This window comes from Mustela nigripes, chromosome 6 (assembly GCF_022355385.1).
Source record: "Mustela nigripes isolate SB6536 chromosome 6, MUSNIG.SB6536, whole genome shotgun sequence".
NCBI lineage: Eukaryota > Metazoa > Chordata > Mammalia > Carnivora > Mustelidae > Mustela > Mustela nigripes.
This window is the reverse complement of record NC_081562.1, coordinates 54012094-54035261: the sequence shown is the minus strand read 5'-3', so window position 1 is coordinate 54035261 and position 23168 is coordinate 54012094. Positions and strand designations below refer to the sequence as shown.

The 23168-nt window shown below is 37.2% G+C and overlaps 1 protein-coding gene across 1 annotated transcript; it reads left to right on the top strand.

Annotated features, from left to right (window-relative positions):
• Positions 1-983: 983 nt before the first annotated feature.
• On the top strand, positions 984-21175 carry LOC132020599 (NKG2-A/NKG2-B type II integral membrane protein-like). Its single transcript, XM_059404741.1, has 4 exons — positions 984-1170; positions 1784-1879; positions 3160-3311; positions 21040-21175. Exons 1-4 carry the CDS (start codon positions 984-986, stop codon positions 21061-21063), a joined length of 459 nt encoding a protein of 152 aa, XP_059260724.1. The 3' UTR covers positions 21064-21175.
• Positions 21176-23168: the final 1993 nt, after the last annotated feature.

Below are 23168 nucleotides of genomic sequence, written 5' to 3'. Positions count from 1 at the left end.
AAAGGTCATAGTTTGTAAATTTGAGAGCCAGGAGTAATTTCATATTTCAGTGACTTTGAGCACATTGACTGAATTATGAAATTACATTTATTTCATTTATTAGAATTCCTTATACAACTAAAGTTTCCCTACTGCCTTTCACATTCTTAGGTTTTTCTGGAAGTGTACCAACAGTGTTCTTCCATAAATGAACTACACTTTTATCTATCATTTTATAGTTTTCACATCTTTATCATAAACTCAGTTATCATTTTCTGGTGTTAAATAAGTACTTTTAAAAAATAGTTTTTGGTGTTTTTGATTTCATTATTGTTCAGGGTTTGAATAAATTTATTGTGTCATGTAACATTTTTCAACTTATAAAAGATTCATTAGATATTAATGATTCCTCCAAACTCCACAATTACTCAAAGTAAAAGACCACTTGATAGCACTACATGACATTTTAATAAAGAAACCCGAGCCTTAAATAAAAATAATTTACTCCAGGAAATTCCTATATGTGTTAAAACTAATATTCCCTAATCTGGGGACCTAATTTTTTAAACCAATAATGCATTTAAAACTTGTCAAAAAAAATTGGTGCAGCATTTTCTTTCTACTACAGCATTTTAATATTAACCCAGTTATCTAATAGTATTGACATGTTCTGTGGAATCTGGCCTTACATTAATAAGGACAATATTCCTGACCTCTTTTCTTCTTCACTAATTTGATGCTTTACATGTTTCCCATCAATACTATGGTGTCAAACAGAGAATATCATTATAAAAACCACTTATTCTATCATAAAGCACTTCTTTAAAGCTGTAAGGAAGGTAGTACCAGATTTTACATTGTTCAATTGCAAATGAGTACTCTCACTCACCCCACACTCCACCCACTGTGACTGTCCCAGCAATCTTGTCATTGCATACACTATTCATCAAGACCTTCAGTACAGTCCCATTCAGCCCTGTGCCCGACAGGACGCAGCTGCAGAGATGAATAACCAAGGAGTTACCTATGCAGAACTCAGTCAGGTTAAGGGTTCAAGAAGACAGCAAGTGAAAGCTAAGGGCACTAAAAGTCCCATTTCAGGAACTGAGGAGGAAATAACCTACGTAGAATTAAATCTTCAAGATGTTTCTCGGGATCTTCAAGGGAGTGGCAAGAACTGCCAGTGGAAAGGTAAAACACTTAATACAGACATACAACTGTTCTAGTATATGCACTTGGGGAGCAAGGGTGCAGGGAATGAGTAGGGAATGATCTCCCATATTTTTCATTTGTGTGGATCAGAGCTTGGGGCTGGAATATGGTATTGTAATTGAAATCTGAGGACGGATCTTGTCCAAGTGTTGTAATTCGTGGTCTTTACTCAATCTCATGGAGGTAATATATTTACTGCAAATATAATGGCATATTCTGAAAGAAGAATCCAATGACAGAGGCAAGTTTGGGGTCCAAATTTTTATATGTGACTCCCTGTGCATTGTTGGCTTTCTTTTCTTTTCTTTTTTTTTTTTTTTTTAAAGATTTATTTATTTATTTCACTGACAGGGATCACAAGTAGGCAGAGAGGCAGGCAAAGAGATAGGAGGAAGCAGGCATCCTGCTGAGTGGAGAGCCCAATGTGGGGCTCGATCCCAGGACCCTGGGACCATGATCTGAGCCGAAGGCAGAGGCTTTAACCCACTGAGCCACCCAGGTGCCCCATTGTTGGCTTTCTTGTACATAAATTTCCTAAATGATTATTTTCCATCTGTGTTTTCTCAGCATTTTCATTTTTTTTTCCCCAACTATTTACCTTCATGTCCAGGGAAGCTCATTGCTGACATTCTGGGAATCACCTGCCTTGTCTTGATGTCCACTGTGGTCACAATAGCTGTTATTCATTGTAAGTAAGTGTTTTCGATGACGACATTAATGATCATCGGTGCTCGAAATGTTGCATACTATTATGGAATTGTATTACCTTATTTTAATGCATGCATGCTCTAAATGTGGAATGTCAAAAGTAGAAATAACGGAATAACTCTATATAGAGAGTATTACACATATATTAAGATTTCATAACTGAAATACAAGTTATAGGAGAGACTTTATGGAAATATACAAGTTACTTCTTGAGACTGGTTAAACCAAATACTGCAAAATACTGTGAATTTTGATTCTTTAAACTTTTGAATTGTCTTCCCCCACATGTTCACTGTTTTATTTAATTTTTATGGGTAAAATCAATTTTATTACAGAGATTTCTCATTCTAAATAATATACCAAACTTCAAACTAAGGAACTCAAATCATAATCATTTATTTAGTTTAATATTAAGTTTTATGAGCATTGTTTTAATTTTTCTAGTTACTACAGGACCAGTGCAGAACAAGGCGTCTGTGGAAATAACGACCCAGAAAGGTAGAAAGTCATTTCCAAAACTTTGATATTAGGATAGCTTATATTTTATCTGTATCTTAAACTAGACAAGGATGATAATAGATGGTTTTGGGGAAAACAAATTAGAAAATTGTGTAGTAAATTTTCATAATTGATGAGTATAGGAGAGTATTACTTCTTACACAACAGTATGAGGAAATACTCATTAAAATCAGCATACATGAGGTACTTGGTTGGCTCAGTGAGTGAAGCGTCTGACTCTGGGCTTTGGCTCAGGTTATGAACTCAGGGTCCTGGGACTGAGCCCCATGTCCACTCCATGCTCAGTGCAGTCTGTTTTAAATTCTCTCTCCCTCTCCCTCTGCCCTCTAACCTCTAACCCTCTGGTTCATGCTCTCTCTTGTTCTCTGTCTCTCTCAAATAAATAAATAAATAGATCTTAAAATAAAGTTACTACACCCATTGTCATTGATAACAATGACCTCAAATTTCCTCCTGCTTTAACATGATATAATATAAACCGTTATACAATTCCAAATAAATTGTTTTGTCCAGGGACTCGAAGTACATGTAGAGATGGACATTTTTGTTTGTTTTATACTGGCACATATGTAAGGGATGAAAGCCTGACTCTTCTGGGAATGTGCATGTGTTTTATTTTTGCCCACTTGTGAGGGTGAAGTGATGTGTTGTATACACATTTGTGTATACATATGTAACTTGCAAACTTGCAAGTTTTAATATTCAAAGCCTTTTGGATAATATCTCATAATCTTTCTTTAGCTTATCATTGTGGTCACTGTCCAAAAGAGTGGATTACATATTCCAAAACTTGCTACTACATTAGCACTGAAAGAAAACCATGGAATGAGAGTCGGTTGTCCTGTGCTTCTAAGAGCTCTACCCTGCTCTCCATAGAGGATGAAGAGGAAATGGTGAGATTTCAAATGTTTCCAGCTTTTATTAAAAACTTATCATTTAATATTACTTTTGTAGATCTCATCCATATAGTCATACATATTTATATTTCTTGTTTATTTGTTTTAAAGTCTTTTACTATTCCATAGTTTGATTCTATATTTCGCTAATTTTATACCTTTAATGTATATTTAATAATTTGTAGTTCTTGCTTTTCTTAGAAAGCCATACTTCTATAAATGCTCTTTTGCCTGAAATAACCTTACTATATTTTTTTTAAAAGATTTTATTTATTTACTTGACAGAGAGAAATCACAAGTAGATGGAGAGGCAGGCAGAGAGAGAGAGAGAGGGAAGCAGGCTCCCTGCCAAGCAGAAAGCCTGATGCGGGACTCGATCCCAGGACCCTGAGATCATGACCTGAGCCGAAGGCAGCGGCTTAACCCACTGAGCCACCCAGGCGCCCCATCCTTACTATATTTTTTACCACCCATCATGAAGACTGTATGATTGAGGTACCTTAACCAGTGGGTTAAGCCTCTGCCTTTGTCTCTGGTCATGGTCTCAGAGTCCTGGGATTGAGCCCCGCATCGGGCTCTCTGCTGGGTGGGAGCCTGCTTCCCCCTCCTCTCTCCCTGCCTCTCTGCCTACTCTTGATCTTTCTCTCTCTCTCTCTCTCTCTGTCAAATAAATAAAGAAATCTTAAAAAAAAAAAAAACTACATGATTGTGCATATTCATCACAAAATATTCGGAAGATAATTACAAATCAGATCATGAGTGAGAAGTTTAGAGCCCCTATTATCCCTGCCAGTTTTAATACTGTGAAATATCTTTGCTTATTTTTGGAATTTATATCGATGGAATCATGAAGTATGCATTATTATATGTGTCTCCTTTTTGCTTTCATATGATATTTGTAATCCATCTTTATTACTGCATTTGTCTGTAGTTTGTGAATTTTCACTGATGCTGTCTTATATGAATATGACATTTTAAAATCAATTCTCAGAAATTTACTTCCTTTTTGTATGTGGGTGTTATGAATAATAATTTTATGAAAGGCTTTTTCTATGTGTTTTCCATGTATTGTATTTATAATAACTATTATACATAGCTACATAGTATATAGTATATTTATGAAATGTGAATAATGCATTTGTCAAAATAACAATGCATAAATGCAACATTATAATTGTATTTATATATGATTATTATACATTTTCTTCAAAGCATTAGTATGAAATTGCTCAGTCATAGATATGTGTGTCTTTCAATATATTACATTTTCCCTACATTTATCTAATGTATTGTGTAAATACATTTTACAAAATAGTCAATTGATCCAAAATTCAGAGGTCTGTGGAAAATTATGACAAAAAGTTCTGGTGGTTATACAACAGTGTCATTATCCTGGGGTGTGAGTTATTAGGGTATTCTCTTTGGTGAGAAGGACTCGAGTATGTCCCTTGCTCATTTCTCCTAGATGTTTTCTTTTGTCTTCTCGGAAGTCCTTATCAAGTTTTAAATATGAGCTCTTTTTTGAGTTTACAAGATGGAAATAGCTGTGTATTGCATTTTTCCTCCCCTATTGGAGTCCTTTAATAATCAGAATTTTAGTATTACCATGGTCCCATATATCATTTGGGTGTTAGTGTTTATTTTGAACCTATTTCAGAAGTTCATCAAAGTTCATAAACATAATTTCCTATATTGCCTCTATCTTTTTTTCTTTCTTTATTAATTTTTCACTTTAATTAGAGTATCTTATCCAGTTGGAATTACTTTTGGTGATGTTGTATTTGCAATGCAGTGAGATATATATGAAGGATATAGTTTTCTACATCACGAACCTAACTGATGGAGCGTAATGTAAAGCAAAGTCGATCTTTTCTTCATAAATAATTATACATATATAGTCATACATATGTCCACATATGTTCTAATGTGCTTCATATAAATAATATAGATAGTATATATCTTTACATAGATAATTATAAACACATGTAGCAGTCTTCACATTCTGTCACAACCCACAGCACTTTGAGTAAAATGTAAAGCCTTCCCTTCCCTGATGTCCCTTTACTGTGTCTCATTTCTACTTTGTTTTAAATGTTTCTCTACTTACGTTGAGAATTACATGAATGTTATCACTTTGCTTCAACTGATGATTTTCATTCAAATTTCAAACAATTTAGACACTAGAGTTGAAGCAAGGTCCCTTAGGCTTAATGATAGTTTTATACTTTCTTTTGTTTTCCATTTCTTCCTGATGATCCTTGCAAAATTCCTTCTGTTACCATTTAATTTCTGTTTGGATAATTCCCTTTAGCAGTTCTTTCAGAGTGGGGGTGGCGGTGACACTTTTCCTAGTTTTCCTTTATCTCAGAATGTCTTGATGTCTCCTGCATTCCTGAGTGATGTGTCCCATGGATAGTCAATGGTTGCTTGAAATAACGCACTTAGTGTCTACATTTTTTGTTTGTTTGTTCGGGTCTTTCTAGCATGCCTTTTTTTTCTATTATGTTGACTAGGGAGAAAAAAATCATTTTGGGGCCTTTTGTCTGTGCACTTTGGTGTCTGTGGTTTGCTCATCACTCTGGGATATGTGAGGCAAAGAGAAATTCCAGGGCGTTCACCGCCGTATCATTCCTTGGGGTTAGAGTGCTCAGTTCTGTCAGTTTTCTCATTATCTGTTTGAATGTTATGTTGTTTTGTGTATCATATCCAGGTGTTTTAGCTGTATTTGGTGGAAGAAGTAAGGAACAGTAGCATATCCTCACTTTATTGCTGGAATAGGAATTCTGATATGTAGTGGTTCTAATGTGAATGTTCCAAAGACTGATAATGTTGAGCAACTTTCTCTGTATTTATTTGCCATCAATATATGCTTTTTGGTGAAGTATCTTGAAATGTATTTGTTCTTTTTTTTTTTAATATAATTTTTTATTTTTTATAAACATATATTTTTATCCCCAGGGGTACAGGTCTGTGAATCACCAGGTTTACACACTTCACAGCACTCACCAAAATACATACCCTCCCCAATGTCCATAATCCCACCCCCTTCTCCCAAACCCCCTCCCCCCAAAAAACCTCAGTTTGTTTTGTGAGATTAAGAGTAACTTATGGTTTGTCTCCCTCCCAATCCCATCTTCTTTCATTTATTCTTCTCGTACCCACTTAAGCCCCCATGTTGCATCACCACTTCCTCATATCAGGGAGATCATATGATAGTTGTCTTTCTCCGCTTGACTTATTTCGCTAAGCATGATACGCTCTAGTTCCATCCATGTTGTCGCAAATGGCAAGATTTCATTTCTTTTGATGGCTGCATAGTATTCCATTGTGTATATATACCACATCTTCTTGATCCATTCATCTGTTGATGGACATCTAGGTTCTTTCCATAGTTTGGCTATTGTAGACATTGCTGCTATAAACATTCGAGTACACGTGCCCCTTTGGATCACTACGTTTGTATCTTTAGGGTAAATGCCCAATAGTGCAATTGCTGGGTCATAGGGCAGTTCTATTTTCAACATTTTGAGGAACCTCCATGCTGTTTTCCAGAGAGGTTGCACCAGCTTGCATTCCCACCAACAGTGTAGGAGGGTTCCCCTTTCTCCGCATCCTCGCCAGCATCTGTCATTTCCTGACTTGTTGATTTTAGCCATTCTGACTGGTGTGAGGTGATATCGCATTGTGGTTTTGATTTGTATTTCCCTGATGCCGAGTGATATGGAGCACTTTTTCATGTGTCTGTTCGCCATCTGGATGTCTTCTTTGCAGAAATGTCTGCTCATGTCCTCTGCCCATTTCTTGATTGGATTATTTGTTCTTTGGGTGTTGATTCTGGACACTAGTCCTTTATCTGATATGTCGTTTGCAAATATCTTCTCCCATTCTGTCAGTTGTCTTTTGATTTTGTTAACTGTTTCCTTTGCTGTGCAAAAGCTTTTGATCTTGATGAAATCCCAATAGTTCATTTTTGCCCTTGCTTCCCTTGCCTTTGGCGTTGTTCCTAGGAAGATGTTGCTGCGGCTGAGGTCAAAGAGGTTGCTGCCTGTGTTCTCCTCAAGGATTTTGATGGATTCCTTTCGCACATTGAGGTCCTTCATCCATTTTGAGTCTATTTTTGTGTGTGGTGTAAGGAAATGGTCAAATTTCATTTTTCTGCATGTGGCTGTCCAATTTTCCCAGCACCATTTATTGAAGAGGCTGTCTTTTTTCCATTGGACATTCTGTCCTGCTTTGTCGAAGATTAGTTGACTGTAGAGTTGAGGGTCTATTTCTGGGCTCTCTATTCTGTTCCATTGATCTATGTGTCTGTTTTTGTGCCAGTACCATGCTGTCTTGATGATGACAGCTTTGTAATAGAGCTTGAAGTCCGGGATTGTGATGCCACCAACGTTGGCTTTCTTTTTCAATATTCCTTTAGCTATTCGAGGTCTTTTCTGGTTCCATATAAATTTTAGAATTATTTGTTCCATTTCTTTGAAAAAGATGGATGGTACTTTGATAGGAATTGCATTAAATGTGTAGATTGCTTTAGGTAGCATAGACATTTTCACAATATTTATTCTTCCAATCCAGGAGCATGGAACATTTTTCCATTTCTTTGTGTCTTCCTCAATTTCTTTCATGAGTACTTTATAGTTTTCTGAGTATAGATTCTGTGTCTCTTTGGTTAGGTTTATTCCTAGGTATCTTATGGTTTTGGGTGCAATTATAAATGGGATTGACTCCTTAATTTCCCTTTCTTCTGTCTTGCTGTTGGTGTAGAGAAATGCAACTGATTTCTGTGCATTGATTTTATATCCTGACACTTTACTGAATTCCTGTATAAGTTCTAGCAGTTTTGGAGTGGAGTCTTTTGGGTTTTCCACATATAGTATCATATCATCTGCGAAGAGTGATAATTTGACTACTTCTTTGCCAATTTGGATGCCTTTAATTTCCTTTTGTTGTCTGATTGCTTTGGCTAGGACCTCTAGTACTATGTTGAATAGCAGTGGTGATAATGGACATCCCTGCCGTGTTCCTGACCTTAGTGGAAAAGCTTTCAGTTTTTCTCCATTGAGAATGATATTTGCAGTGGGTTTTTCATAGATGGCTTTGATGATATTGAGGTATGTGCCCTCTATCCCTACACTTTGAAGAGTTTTGATCAGGGAGGGATGCTGTACTTTGTCAAATGCTTTTTCAGCATCTATTGAGAGTATCATATGGTTCTTGTTCTTACTTTTATTGATGTGTTGTATCACATTGACTGATTTGCGGATGTTGAACCAACCTTGCAGCCCTGGAATAAATCCCACTTGGTCGTGGTGAATAATCTTTTTAATGTACTGTTGAATCCTATTGGCTAGTATTTTGTTGAGTATTTTCGCATCTGTGTTCATCAAGGATATTGGTCTATAGCTCTCTTTTTGGTGGGATCCTTGTCTGGTTTGGGTATCAAGGTGATGCTGGCCTCATAAAATGAGTTTGGAAGTTTTCCTTCCATTTCTATTTTTTGGAACAGTTTTAGGAGAATAGGAATTAGTTCTTCTTTAAATGTTTGGTAGAATTCCCCCGGGAAGCCGTCTGGCCCTGGGCTTTTGTTTGTTTGGAGATTTTTAATGACTGTTTCAATCTCCTTACTGGTTATGGGTCTGTTCAGGCTTTCTATTTCTTCCTGGTTCAGTTGTGGTAGTTTATATGTTTCTAGGAATGCATCCATTTCTTCCAGATTGTCAAATTTATTGCCGTAGAGTTGCTCATAGTATGTTCTTATAATAGTTTGTATTTCTTTGGTGTTAGTTGTGTTCTCTCCTCTTTCATTCATGATTTTATTTATTTGGGTCCTTTCTCTTTTCTTTTTGATAAGTCTGGCCAGGCGTTTATCAATTTTATTAATTCTTTGAAAGAATTCTTCTTCTTGTTGGACAGACCCTTTGAGTATGATATAGTGTCCTTCCTCATCTCTTATTATAGTCTTTGGCTTAAAATCTAATTGATCTGATATAAGGATTGCCACTCCTGCTTTCTTCTGATGTCCATTAGCATGGTAAATTCTTTTCCACCCCCTCACTTTAAATCTGGAGGTGTCTTCGGGCTTGAAATGAGTTTCTTGGAGGCAACATATAGATGGGTTTTGTTTTTTTATCCATTCTGATACCCTGTGTCTTTTGACAGGGGCATTTAGCCCATTCACATTCAGGGTAACTATTGAGAGATATGAATTTAGTGCCATTGTATTGCCTGTAAGGTGACTGTTACTGTATATGGTCTCTGTTCCTTTCTGATCTACCACTTGTAGGCTCTCTCTTTGCTTAGAGGACCCCTTTCAAGATTTCCTGTAGAGCTGGTTTGGTGTTTGCAAATTCTTTTAGTTGTTGTTTGTCCTGAAAGCTTTTAATCTCTCCTTCTATTTTCAATGATAGCCTAGCTGGATATAGTATTCTGGGCTGCATGTTTTTCTCATTTAGTGCTCTGAAAATATCATGCCAGCACTTTCTGGCCTGCCAGGTCTCTGTGGATAAGTCAGCTGCCAATCTAATATTTTTACCATTGTATGTTACAGACTTCTTTTCCCGCGCTGCTTTCAGGATTTTCTCTTTGTCACTGAGACTTGTAAATTTTACTATTAGGTGACGGGGTGTGGGCCTATTCTTATTGATTTTGAGGGGTGTTCTCTGAACCTCCTGAATTTTGATGCTCGTTCCCTTTGCCATATTGGGGAAATTCTCCCCAATAATTCTCTCTAGTATACCTTCTGCTCCCCTCTCTCTTTCTTCTTCTTCTGGAATCCCAATTATTCTAATGTTGTTTCGTCTTATGGTGTCACTTATCTCTCGAATTCTCCCCTCGTGGTCCAGTAGCTGTTTGTCCCTCTTTTGCTCAGCTTCTTTATTCTCTGTCATTTGGTCTTCTATATCACTAATTCTTTCTTCTGCCTCATTTATCCTAGCAGTGAGAGCCTCCATTTTTGATTGCACCTCATTAATAGCTTTTTTGATTTCAACTTGGTTAGATTTTAGTTCTTTTATTTCTCCAGAAAGGGCTTTTATATCTCTCGAGAGGGGTTCTCTAATATCTTCCATGCCTTTTTCGAGCCCGGCTAGAACCTTGAGAATTGTCATTCTGAATTCTAGATCTGACATATTACCAATGTCTGTATTGATTAGGTCCCTAGCCTTCGGTACTGCCTCTTGTTCTTTTTTTTGTGTTGAATTTTTCCGTCTTGTCATTTTGTCCAGAGAAGAGTATATGAGGGGGCAAGTAAAATACTAAAAGGGTGGCAACAACCCCAGGAAAATATGCTTTAACCAAATTAGAAGAGATCCCAAATCGTGAGGGGGGAGAAAGGGGATAAAAAGAGGTTCAAAAAGGAAGAAAGAAAAAAAAGAAAAAAAAAAGAAAGAAAAAAAAAAAAGAAAAAAATTAAAAAAAAAAAAGAAAAAAACAAAGAAAAAAATTTAAAAAAAAAAAGAAAACACCTAAGAAAAATATAAAAAAGAAAAAATATATGTATTAGATAAACTAGTAAAAAATCGTTAAAAAAGAAAAAGGTAACAGTTAAAAAAAAAATTTTACCCGAAGGCGAGAAAAAAAACCAAAAATGAAAAAGAAAAAAATTAAATTAACCGCAAGACTAAAAAAAATCACAGGGCAAAAGCCATGAGTTCCGTGCTTTGCTTTCTCCTCCTCTAGAATTCTGCTGCTCTCCTTGGTATTGAAACCGCACTCTTTGGTAGGTGAACTTGGTCTTGGCTGGATTTCTTGTTGATCTTCTGGGGGAGGGGCCTGTTGTAGTGATTCTCAAGTGTCTTTGCCCCAGGCGGAATTGCACCGCCCTTACCCGGGGCCGGGGTGAGTAATCCGCTTGGGTTTGCTTTCAGGAGCTTTTGTTCCCTGAGCGCTTTCCATAGAGTTCTGGAGGACGGGAATACAAATGGCGGCCTCCTGGTCTCCGCCCGGAGGAGCCGAGAGCCCAGGGCCGCACTCCTCAGTGCGCGCTGAGAGAACGGCACCCAGTTACTCCCGTCTGCCTGACCTCCAGCCGCGCTCTGAGCTCACCGAGCCTGCGACCGGTTCAAGGTCACCCCGAGCTGCGAGCTTACTGTTGGCTCTGTCTCTGTAGCCGGCTTTCCCATTCCAATACCCGCAAGCTCTGCGACACTCAGACACCCCCGATCCTTCAGTGACCCTGCGGGACCTGAGGCCACGCTGACCCCGTGTGGGCTTTGCCCCGGGTAGCCTCTGGAGCGATGTCCCTCAGCGGAACAGACTTTTAAAAGTCCTGATTTTGTGCGCGGTTGCTCCGCCGCTTGCCGGGAGCCGGCCCCTCCCCCCGGGGTCTATCTTCCCGTCTCTTTGGATTCACTTCTCCGCTGGTCCTACCTTTCAGAAAGTGGTTGTTTTCTGTTTCCAGAATTGCTGTTCTTCTTCTCTTCGATCTGCCGATGGATTTTCAGGTGTTTGCAATCTTTAGATAAGCTATCTAGCTGATCTCCGGCTAGCTGAAGTAGTCTCAGCCTGCTACTTCTCCGCCATCTTGACTCCTCGAAATGTATTTGTTCTATTTTTACTTTTTGTTATTGTATTTTCTATTTACTTTCTGTATCCTAGCAGTAAGTTTTTTATTAGATGTATTATTTGTAAATATTTCCTCTCAAGTCTATGACTGGTCTTTCTTTTCTCTTCAAAGCACAGACATTATCTTAAGGAACTACACTTCATCACTTTGTTCTTTTATGGATCATGTTTTGTTTCTCTCTAAGAAATCACTGCCCAACTTTAGGTCAGATAATTTTCTTAATACATCTTCTTGAAATTTTATCATTTGCACTTACAGATGATCATCTTTTAACATTTTTGTATAAGGTATATATTATTAATTTCATTTGAAACTAATTGTTTCCACAACATTTATTGTAACACTATACTTTCTCCACAAAATGACTTAGCATCATTGCTGAAATCTGCATTCCATATATGTGTGGGTATAAACTTTTCACTTTCTCTTCAGTTTCTTTAATCTTGTATATATTTTTATCAATCCATACTTTTAAAAATGTCTTTTTATAAACAATAGGTTTATATTAGTTCTTTTTCAGAGTTATCATATCTATTCTAGATCTTTGCATGGCTGTTTACTTTTTTATTTCTATCAGTCTAAATGATTATTTTTAAGTTAAGAATAAAAATTAGTTTTATATTCTGCATCAGAGAAATCACATCATTTGGCCTTCTTTACTCTGCGAATGTGACAGATTAAGTTAATGAATCACTTCTTGGTCTTTTGGCTAAGATCAAGTGCAGATTAAGTTAATGGAATTTCAAATGTAAATCCAACTTGGTATTGCTTCAATAAATCTACTTACATCATAGTCCATTATTTTTGTATATTATCAGAACCAGTTTAGATTGCCACTGACATGTAATTTCCTTTTCTTAGTATTCCAAGAAAATGCACACAACACATATTTTATTGACCCTTTTTTTCTACCTTGTAAGATTGTCTTTTTGGTTTCTAATTAATATTTCATCTTTCTTTACTTATAAGTACCTAAATATTCTGTAACTGAGTATGAAAAGCTTCTGGATTATAGATTAAATTATCTTAGAAGTTGAGACAATTCTGATATTTTTATTTCCTTTTTTTTGGTTTTCACAAGTTGTATTTGGTAGGATGTTTTCAATTTTATGTCTAGTTTTAAACATATTTACTTATTTTCATGGTATTCATGGTATGTTAATTTTACTGTGGTATAATGTACATACAGATGGTTGCACAAGCAATACATGCCAACAGCTGGCCGAATTTTCAAGTGTCACCATCATATGAAGAAGAAAATGAATATTACCAGTACTGCAAAATGCCCCTTGCATGTTTCCACCTCCATTTACAAACATTTCCATAAGTAGAATCATACAGTGTGCATATTTTATTTTTGGCATTTTCAGGGGAAGATAAACTTGTGCTTTTCATCCATATAGTTGCATGAAGTTGTAAATCATCCAAACTTCTTGCTGCTCCGTTGTCTGGTTCTACTACAGTGCATTTATCCATGCTATTGCTAATGCTCTTGGATATTTGGGTATTGATCCACTTAGGCTGCCATGAGTTACTCTACTTTTTGTATTTCACAGTCAACTTCAGTCTAGTATATGTTTATCACTTCTTTCTTCTCTAACTTTAATAGGTTCTTCTCTGTACAGTGTATTGAGAGGGAAACTACTCAGATCATCCATTTTATAACATTCTTCCTTTTGGGTTTAAGTGACAGAGCTATGAATTGTCTCTAAACACTACTTTTGTTCCACCTTAAAACTTTTGATATATTCTCAGTTTTGTATCACCCAGTACAAGGTATTTTCACAGATTTCATTTTTGAACTATAAATATTTCAGAAGTGTGTCACTTTTCCACATGTTTGGAAATCCACCAAATTTCTTTTTGTTGTGACTTCTAATTTATTCCTTTAGACAAAAATTGATTAGTCTTCAGAGAATATACTTTGGAAAATTTCCATCCTGTCAATGTTTGATCTCTATTTATGACATAGAAGAATAATTTCTATATATGTCAGTTTTGTCAAGCTGATTCCTAGAGCTCTGACAGTCTTCAGTGGGGCTCCTGATTTTGTGACTGGATGGTTTCTCATTTACTGATGGAAGAGCTTTTAAATCTTCAGTTGTGCTCATTAAGTTGTTTATTTATCTTCCCAAATCTGTTAGTTTCTATTACATGTGTTTGAAGGTTCTATTGTTAGGTGAATAATACATATTTGTAATTATTTTATCTTCTCATATTGACAGGCTTACCGTGGTGAAGTGTTTCTTTTAAGTTCTAATAATATTTCTTGTTTTATTTATTTATTTTTTATAAGATTTTATTTATTCATTTGACAGAGATCATAAGTACGCAGAGAGGCAGGCAGAAAGAGAGAGGGAGGAAGCAGTCTCCCTGCTGATCAGAGAGCCCGATGCAGGGCTCGATCCCAGGACCCTGGGACCATGACCTGAGCTGAATGCAGAGGCTTTAACCCACTGAGCCACCAAGGTGCTCCAATATTTCTTGTTTTAACAGCTACTTTGTCTGATATTGTTGTAGCCATTTGGCCTCACTTACAGAGTTACTGCTTGGAGAGTGGATCTTTTGCTATCATTTTACTTTCACATCTTTGTGCCTTTGAATCTAAAGTGTGTGTGTTATGGAAAGCATAATGATGGATCTGAAATTTTTCTTTTTTATTCAGGATGACAATTTTTATATTTCGATTGGAATATTTACTGAATTAACATGAACGTCGTTATTGGGATAGTTGTATTTGGGTCTCCCATTTTTCTATTCATTTTATGTTTATGTTGTTTTCTTCTTCCACCTTATCTGACATCTTTTGTACTAAACATATTTTAGTATCCTATTTTAATTCCCCTTCGATCTCTTAGCTATATTCTTAAGTTAGTTCTTTGTAGTAGCTGGGTGTTACAATTACATCTTTTATTTGTTTTTACTGAGATATAATTGACATAACAGTGTGTAAATTAAAGGTGTGTAATGTGCTCATTTGCTACTTTGATGTATTACTGATTGATTACTATGGTAAGGTAGATAACCCCTCTCTCACATCACATTCTTAACACTATTGTGGGTGTTGAGAACAGCAAAGATTTAGCCTTTCCAAGTTTGAAGTTTATAATACAGTAATGATGACTATAATCACTATGTTGTACATTAGATTCCAGAGCTTATTATGTAGTAGCTAGCTGTAACTTTGTTTTCTTGAACATCTCATCAATTCCCCTGCCTTGTTGTCCCTGGTAAATTATATTATATTTATTACTTTTACAAATTCAGTGTTTTAGATTCTACATTTAAGCAAGGCCATATAGTATTTGTCTATTTCTGTCTGATTTTTGTCACGTATATAATGCCTTTAAGGTACATCCATTTGTCACAAAAGGCAAGAGTTCCTTCTTTCTCATGACTGAATAATATTTCATTGTGCATATATGCATGTATGTGTGTGGATACATATATATACCACACCTTCTTTACCTCTTTATCTGTTGGCAGATACCTAGGTTCCTTTAATAATTTGGTTATTGAGAATAATGTTGCAATGAGCATGGTGTGAAGTAACATTTGAGATACTGATTTGAGTTTTTAATATATATGTAGGAGTAACATTAGTACATAATATGGTATTTTTATTTGTAATTGCTTGGAAAAATGCATAATATATGGTATTTTTATTTGTAATTGGTTGAAAAAAATTGTTGGAAAACCAATTTATATTTTCTTCAAAGGATTTCCTTTTCTTCAGATCTTCATGAATATTCTCTTAAGTTTTGGGAAAAAAACAATTTTAACAGGTGTGAGGTGATAATTAATTATGGTTTTGATATGCATTTCACTGATGTTAGTGATTTGGGGTATCTTTCTTGTACCTATTGGCCATTTTTCTGTCTTCATAAAAAAAAAAAAAACATAAAAACAGGCCCTGTTCCCATTTTTGGAATTGGATTATTTCCTTTGTTTTTATTGCATTGGTGGAGCTATTTATAGATTTGGATCTCAGTCCCTTATCTGATCTGTTTACAATATTTCTCCTCTTCTGTACATCATTCTTCCAAACTTTTCAACTTTTTTGTTCTTTCCTTTGCTGTGCATATGCTCTTAATTTAATGCAGTCTCACTTTTCTATTTTAATTTCTCTTGCCTATCTTTTGGTGACTTATCCAAGAAGTCATATGAAGGATCTTTTCATTTTGGTCTCTACCAGTGATTTTATATTTTTATGTGTTTTTACCTTGCTTATTTTGGTCTCTTTTTCCGGCTTGAAGAATTATCTTTAGCATTTCTGTTGGGCGGGTCTAATGGTTCAAATTTCTTCTGAAATGTGGCTTTAACCAACCACCACTAGAGTCATGCCACTTTCCTCTGACTGCCATCTGGGGAAAGAGTTGAAACTATGACACACCATCCCCTGGGATGCTGGGAAAGTCTTTATCTCTTCTTTGTTTCTGAATGACAGCTTTTCTGAGTAAGGTATTCTTGGTTGACAGTTGTTTTTCCCTTTGATTGCATTAAAAATATCATCCCACTCTCTCCTGTCTTATCTGTGAGAAGAAAGTCTTGCCGAGAGAATCTTTTTTGATGTCTGATATGGCATGTAGACTTCAGAGTCCTCAAAGCAATATTGGAGCTACAATGCTGTCTACTTCCCCCCATGTTCTCCTCAAGGAATTTCATAGTTTTATTGCTTCTTATGTTTAGGCCTTTGGTTCATTTTGAGTTAACATTAGTATATGGTATGAACGTAAGCATTGGATTTCATTCTTTTGCAAAGAAATTGTCAGTTTCCCAACCATTTGTGAAAGTCAATTTCCCAACACCTTTTGTGAAAGGTACTGTTCCTTCCCTATTGAATGTCTTGGCACCCTGATCAAAATGATTAGACTGAATATACATTGGTTTGTGTTTGGGTATATTTTTATTTTTGTTTTTTTAAAATATTTATTTATTTATTTGTCAGAGAGAGAGAGAGAGAAAGCACAAGCAGGAGGGAGTGACTAGCACAGGGAGAAGCAGGCCCCCTGCTGAGCAAGGAGCCCTATGCTGGACTTGATCCCAGGACCCTGGGATCATGACCTGAGCCAAAGCAAAAACTTATCCAGCTAAGCCACCCATGAGTTCCAGGATGTATTTTTAAGTTATTGTTTCCATGGAGGACTTATGGCCTGGGGCTTCTTATACTTTTATCTTACTGGTGTGACCCCCCTCCAATCTAACTTGTGTCCATGGCATGTGTGGATTCTATGGTAGATAATGTAGTCTCAGGCTGCTGAAGATGGAAGATGTATCACCCATTCCATGGTTTTCACACAAATTCAGTCACCTCATGTTCCACCCTGTTCCCTCAGGAGTATTTCTTTTCTGTGTTGGCATGTGTTCTTCAGTCATTTCATTGTGTTTTGAGTTATAGACATAATTCTATTATTAGTTTGTTGAGCCTCTGGGGTCCATAATATTTTTAAAATGATATTTAAGAAGTTGTTCACTCTTTGTGACTTATGATTATTTTTCTGCACTGCTTCTCCCCCCTGCTTCTCTTTTCCTTCTTAGATTGTATTTAGACCTATGCTGGTTTTCCTGGTACTGTGTTGAAGGTTTCTGACTGTGTTAATGTTTCTGTTTTTTTGCTCTCTTGCTGTTGAGATGAGTAAATCCATGATTCCCTCTTCAATGTCATCAGTTTTTTCTAATGTATCCCAAATTTTCTGGAGAGCCAATTTAGTGAATTTTCATATAGGTGTGTGACGATAAACCAAGAATTTCTCTGTGATTTATTCATGTACTTTTACTTCTCTATTGATATTTCTTACATCCTATATTGCTGCCATCATATGTTCATTTAATTATCTGAACTGTTTCTTTGTAATTTCCATATATTTATAAATAGCACTATAAAATGCTTTTTTTTCTCCCATCCAAGTACTAACCAGGCCCGACCCTGCTTATCTTCTGAGATCAGACAAGATTACACGTGTTCAGGGTGGTATGGCCCTAGACTAAAATGCTTTTTATCTAATAAACATAATATTCTTATCTCAGTAGAAGTTTATATTGACTTATGCATTCTCCTAGTATGGAAGACATTGCCAGTTTCTTTTCATGTTTTTTTTTTTTAATTTTTAGGTAGATAGTTTTGATAATATAATTTAGTCATCATGCAGTCTATTTCATATTCTTAGATTTGCATTTTTTTGTAAGTTGCACAAATTTTATTGCAGGATCTTCTTCCCTCAGATCTGCCTGCTAATATTTTTTTTCAGTGTTACCAAATTCTTATATTTTAGCCTGCATTCCTAGGGATTGTCCTTGTGACTTTGTAACTTAGATGTTACCTACAAGTACTCTTAAAAACTGTGTTCAAAGTCTGCAGGTGAATAGGACTTCCATGCTCTACCATGAGATGTGTGTGTGTGTGTGTGTGTGTGATTGTGTGTGTGCATGCATATGAGTGTGAGAAGTCTCCTGCTTTTACTTTCTACTGATCTCCTCTCCATGTATGAATAATTATTTTCCATCAATCAAGAGTGTACAGAGAGCTCATATCAACTCTTCTGTTTTTCCTTCATTAATAGCATTTCCCTATTATATTTATGGGAGCCACAGTGCTTGAGAGAAAAAAATGCAACCTCCAACATTTTTTTTTTTTTTCTGGAGTAGAAAGAATTTTATTGATACCTGAGAAAAAGAGCAGGAAAAACATTCCTACCGACCATGTAGCCTGCCCCTTGGGTTAGATTGGCCCCAAGACTTCTCTCATCCTGCTTTTGAGCAGGGTCCCAACCGATGAATACCAAAAGGCTGGGGAAGTATGCAGCCAGAGTCTGGAGAGACAGCATGTGCAGTGAGGGTTCCTGAGGGCAGGGCAGGGTCAGCAAGGAAGACATGCTGATCAAGACCTAGAGTCTCTTGGGTCACAGCCCCAATTCCAATGAAAAACAACTCCTTCCAACCTCCTTGTTTCTAGCAAGCAGGGCTGTCATCTTCTCCTGACACACGTATGGGTTCTCATCATTCATTGACAAGCAAAATCATCACTCTGAGCTGAAAAATCAATGGACTATTTCAGTCCCTTCCCCACTGCTGATTGGGTCTCCCTTGTGGCACCAGCACAATTGCTTTCTGCAGCTTCTCCAAATTGTGGAACTACAAGCTTCTGGATCACTGGGATATGGTGGGAAGGTGGGGAGGCAAGGGAGCAGTTCTGGGCAAGAAGATTACAGATGCACTTCTTTTCACTTGAATCTCTAGGAGGTTTTCAATAATAGCTATTTCATAAAATATTATTAGCCCTTGATCAGTTATCAGAACTCTGAAATTGTTGCCTTTGTCAGTTTGTCCCCTTCATTTATTTCTACTAAGTTTCTTTTAAAAGATTTTTTTTTTTTATTTGACAGACAGAGACTACAAGTAGGCAGAGAAGCAGGCAGAGAGAGATAGGGAGGCAGGATCCCTGCTGAGCAGAGAGCCAGATTCAGGGCTTGATTCCAGGACCCTGGAATCATGACCTGAGCTGAATACAGAGGCTTCAACCCACTGAGCCACCCAAGTGCCCCTCTACTAAGATATTTTTATAACATGTCCTGTGTATAACATTACTTGAAAATTTTAAAGAGTCTATAAAGTCAGAAAGAATTACCTATGTTTGTTTTTGCAAAATTCAAATAAAAGCTTGTTTGACTTCTAAAAAAATGTTTTTTTCTCATAGTATTTGTTCAGCCTCCTCATTCATTCTTTATGGATTAGTAGAGATTCCCAGAACATCAGTATTAATTCATCTGTGTGGCCAAAAGTTTCCACCTCCTTTCCTAAAGTGTAAGTTTCTTGACAACTTTTTTTTTTTTTGAGCATTCTTGTTTCTTTCCACCTATCAAGTAAATGTTTCAGTATTAACATCAGTTCCATTCAAGCTTGAATTTGTTTATTTTTTAATTTTTTAAATTTATTTTTTATTTATTTTTGGCATAACAGTATTCATTATTTTTTCACCACACCCAGTGCTCCATGCAATCTGTGCTCTCTCTAATACCCACCACCTGGTACCTCAACCTCCCACCCACCCGCCAACTCAAACCCCTCAGATTGTTTTTTAGAGTCCATAGCTCTCATGGTTCACCTCCCCTTCCAATTTCCCCCAACTCTCTTCTCCTCTCTAACTCCCCATATCCTCCATGCTATTTGTTATGCTCCACAAATAAGTGAAACCATATGATAATTGACTCTCTCTGCCTGACTTATCTCACTCAGCATAATCTCTTCCAGTCCCATCCATGTTGCTACAAAAGTTGGGTATTTGTCCTTTCTGATGGAGACATAATACTCCATAGTGTCTATGGACCACATCTTTCTTATCCATTCATCCGTTGAAGGGCATCTTGGTACTTTCCACAGTTTGGCGACCGTGGCCATTGCTGCAATAAACATTGGGGTACAGATGGCCCTTCTTTTCACTACATCTGTATCTTTGGGGTAAATACCCAGGAGTGCAATGGCAGGGTCATAGGGAAGTTCTATTTTTTTTTTTTAAAGATTTTATTTATTTGACAGAGAGAGATCACAAGTAGGCAGAGAGGCAGGAGAGAGGAAGGGAAGCAGGCTCCCTGCTGAGCAGAGAGCCTGATGCGGGACTCGATCCCAGGACTCTGAGATCATGACCTGAGCCGAAGGCAGCGGCTTAACCCACTGAGCCACCCAGGCGCCCCGGAAGTTCTATTTTTAATTTCTTGAGGCATCTCCACACTGTTCTCCAAAGAGGCTGCACCAACTTGCATTCCCACCAACAGTGTAAGAGGGTTCCCTTTTCTCCACATCCTCTCCAACACATATTGTTTCCTGTCTTGTTAATTTTGGCCATTCTAACTGGTGTAAGGTGATATCTCAATGTGGTTTTAATTTGAATCTCCCTGATGGCTAGTGATGATGAACATTTTTCATGTGTCTGATAGCCATTTGTATGTCTTGACAACTTTTTTATGCCTCAAGAGAATTAATCTTACAAAGAATAAATGCAATGTGTGAACAATTATGTAACACAATTGTGAAAATGTTCCCATAAAAATGATATGGGAAATATTCAGATTTAGATGTATAACTATTAGTCCAAATCAACTATTTATTCTTCACAATATTGTGATTCATATTTTTAAGAGTAATGAGATCTAATTCTCTCTATTTCAGGTCATCGATTTCTTCAGAGAGTGACAACTGTCCCTTTTTCAACTCTGTCTCAAAGAAAACTCTTTTTGACTCCTGCTTGTATCAAAAAATATATGTTTGTAAGACCCGGGCATTTTAGTTACCTAATATTGGTATCTATTTCACCAGCTATAAAGCTATCTCACATCTGTAAAGAATGTATTTGTCATTTCTTCAAAAGTCATAAAATTATTTTTTAAGGATTTTATTTATTTATTTGACAGACAGAGAACACAAGTAGGCAGAGGGACAGAGAGAGAGGAAGGGAAGCAGGCTCCCTGATGAGCAAAGAGCCTGGGATCATGACCTGAGCTGAAGACAGAGGATTTAACCCACTGAGCCACGCAGGCACCCCAAAAGCCATATAATTATTATCTCATAATATATTTCAGATATAACTTTTAGAGCAATTTTAGGTTCACAACAAATTAAGAAGAAGGTACAGAAATTTCCTCTATTACCCCTGAATACACAAGTACATGGCTGCACCAGTTATCAGCATCACTTACTAGAATGGTCTATTACTGAAGGTCCCACCAAGTTGGCTAAAGAGTGGGGGACTCCAATTCAACCAGTCTCCTAAATTTAGCTAGGAATCTGTCAAGCCACTCTGGACACCCATAAAATCAATCTGAGATGTAAGATTATACACATCTGTATTTCTGTGGGGACTGAAGATCATCCGGGGAGATGTACAAAAGATGGAGTTGGGTTTGCACAGACAGATGTTGCAGGACAAACAGAAAGGGGAGAGAGCCAAAAGAAACCAACCATTGGAAATTAATACCCCAGGTGAAAAGTGCCCTGTGCTCAGGGACCAGGGATACCTTGGAGATGGGTGGCTGCAAGACAGGAAGTGACTGATAACAGTGTTTAAAAAGAACAAAGGGGCTTAAGGGACAATTGCAGGGACCAGGTCACCATCGGTGTGGACACATGGACCAGCCAGCCACAACCACTGCCCACCTGTGCCTGAGAGGACTCACTGGGGATTTGAGTCAGCGGTCCCTGGGACTTGGCAGCTACTGCTGCCCCCAGAGTCACCTCCACCACCAGATGCCTCTATAGCTGAGAGGACCCAACTTGGTCTGGAGACCATGGTCTGAGAGTAGCAGCCACCAGGGTTGGGCTCACCCGAACTGGTATTACTCATGGTTTTGGTGGCACGGGGATACAGAGACAAGTGGGGATATCAAGGAAACCACTGAGAGGGTCGCTGGGAATGCACACCCCCTGTGGGAGGCTGCAGTATTCAATGGGGTTTGCAGAGGGCTGTCTATGTTCCAAACGATTCAGAGAGGAACAGAGGGTAATTTCTCCCTGAGGCAGAGGTCTGGGTGTGGACAGTTTACTTTGCTCTGACCCTGACACCAGAGAAGAAAAGCCTCCTTGAACAAAAGCCTGAAAAACCAGTTTCCATAGAGCCCAGTCCCATGATAGGGGCCAGGTCTACTCCACCCAAGCAGGATTAATAGAAAAACAACACAGCAGATCCCTCCACCAGAAAACAAGCTGAAAGAACAGGAGGGCAACAACCACAGACTCTCCATAAAACTACAAAAACCCCAACACCAGGGGAAAATAGTATATAAAGCTCCTGATATTGCTTCACAGCCTGTATATTTCTGACATATAGCTTTTATCTCTCTTTAATTCTTTCTCATGATTCCTGCTCTTTGCTATTGTTTTGTTTTGTTCTAACCTACTTACCGTTTCAACTAGATGTTTAATTAATATGAAATACTGTAATGTTTTAACTTGAATGTTTTATATTGTATACTTGTTTATTTTTCTTTTATATATATATATATATATAGAGAGAGAGAGAGAGAGAGAGATAAACTTCAATGTAGTCCTTTTTTCCCTATTAAACAGTACCTTTATATACGTACCAGTTTTAATTTCTCTGTATATCTGGGAAATTGAATCCTTTAACAAAATACACCCAGGAAGAACAGAAATGGGCATTCCTTGCCCACGCTGAGGGATTATAACCACCTTCCCATCAGCCCCCCTTTTATTTATTTATTTATTTGTCTTTTTATTTGTTTGCTTGTTTTTGTTTTTGTACTATATACATTTTACTCTTGGGCCTCATTTTGGCTGGAACT

Excerpts from the sequence above, each read along its gene's own strand:
- LOC132020599 (XM_059404741.1), top strand. The coding sequence starts at position 984 with ATGAATAACCAAGGAGTTACCTATGCAGAACTCAGTCAGGTTAAGGGT. Across the intron at positions 1,171-1,783 it reads CAAGAACTGCCAGTGGAAAG|ATTTACCTTCATGTCCAGGG; the intron begins GTAAAACACTTA and ends TTTTCCCCAACT. Across the intron at positions 3,312-21,039 it reads TAGAGGATGAAGAGGAAATG|GTCATCGATTTCTTCAGAGA; the intron begins GTGAGATTTCAA and ends TCTCTATTTCAG.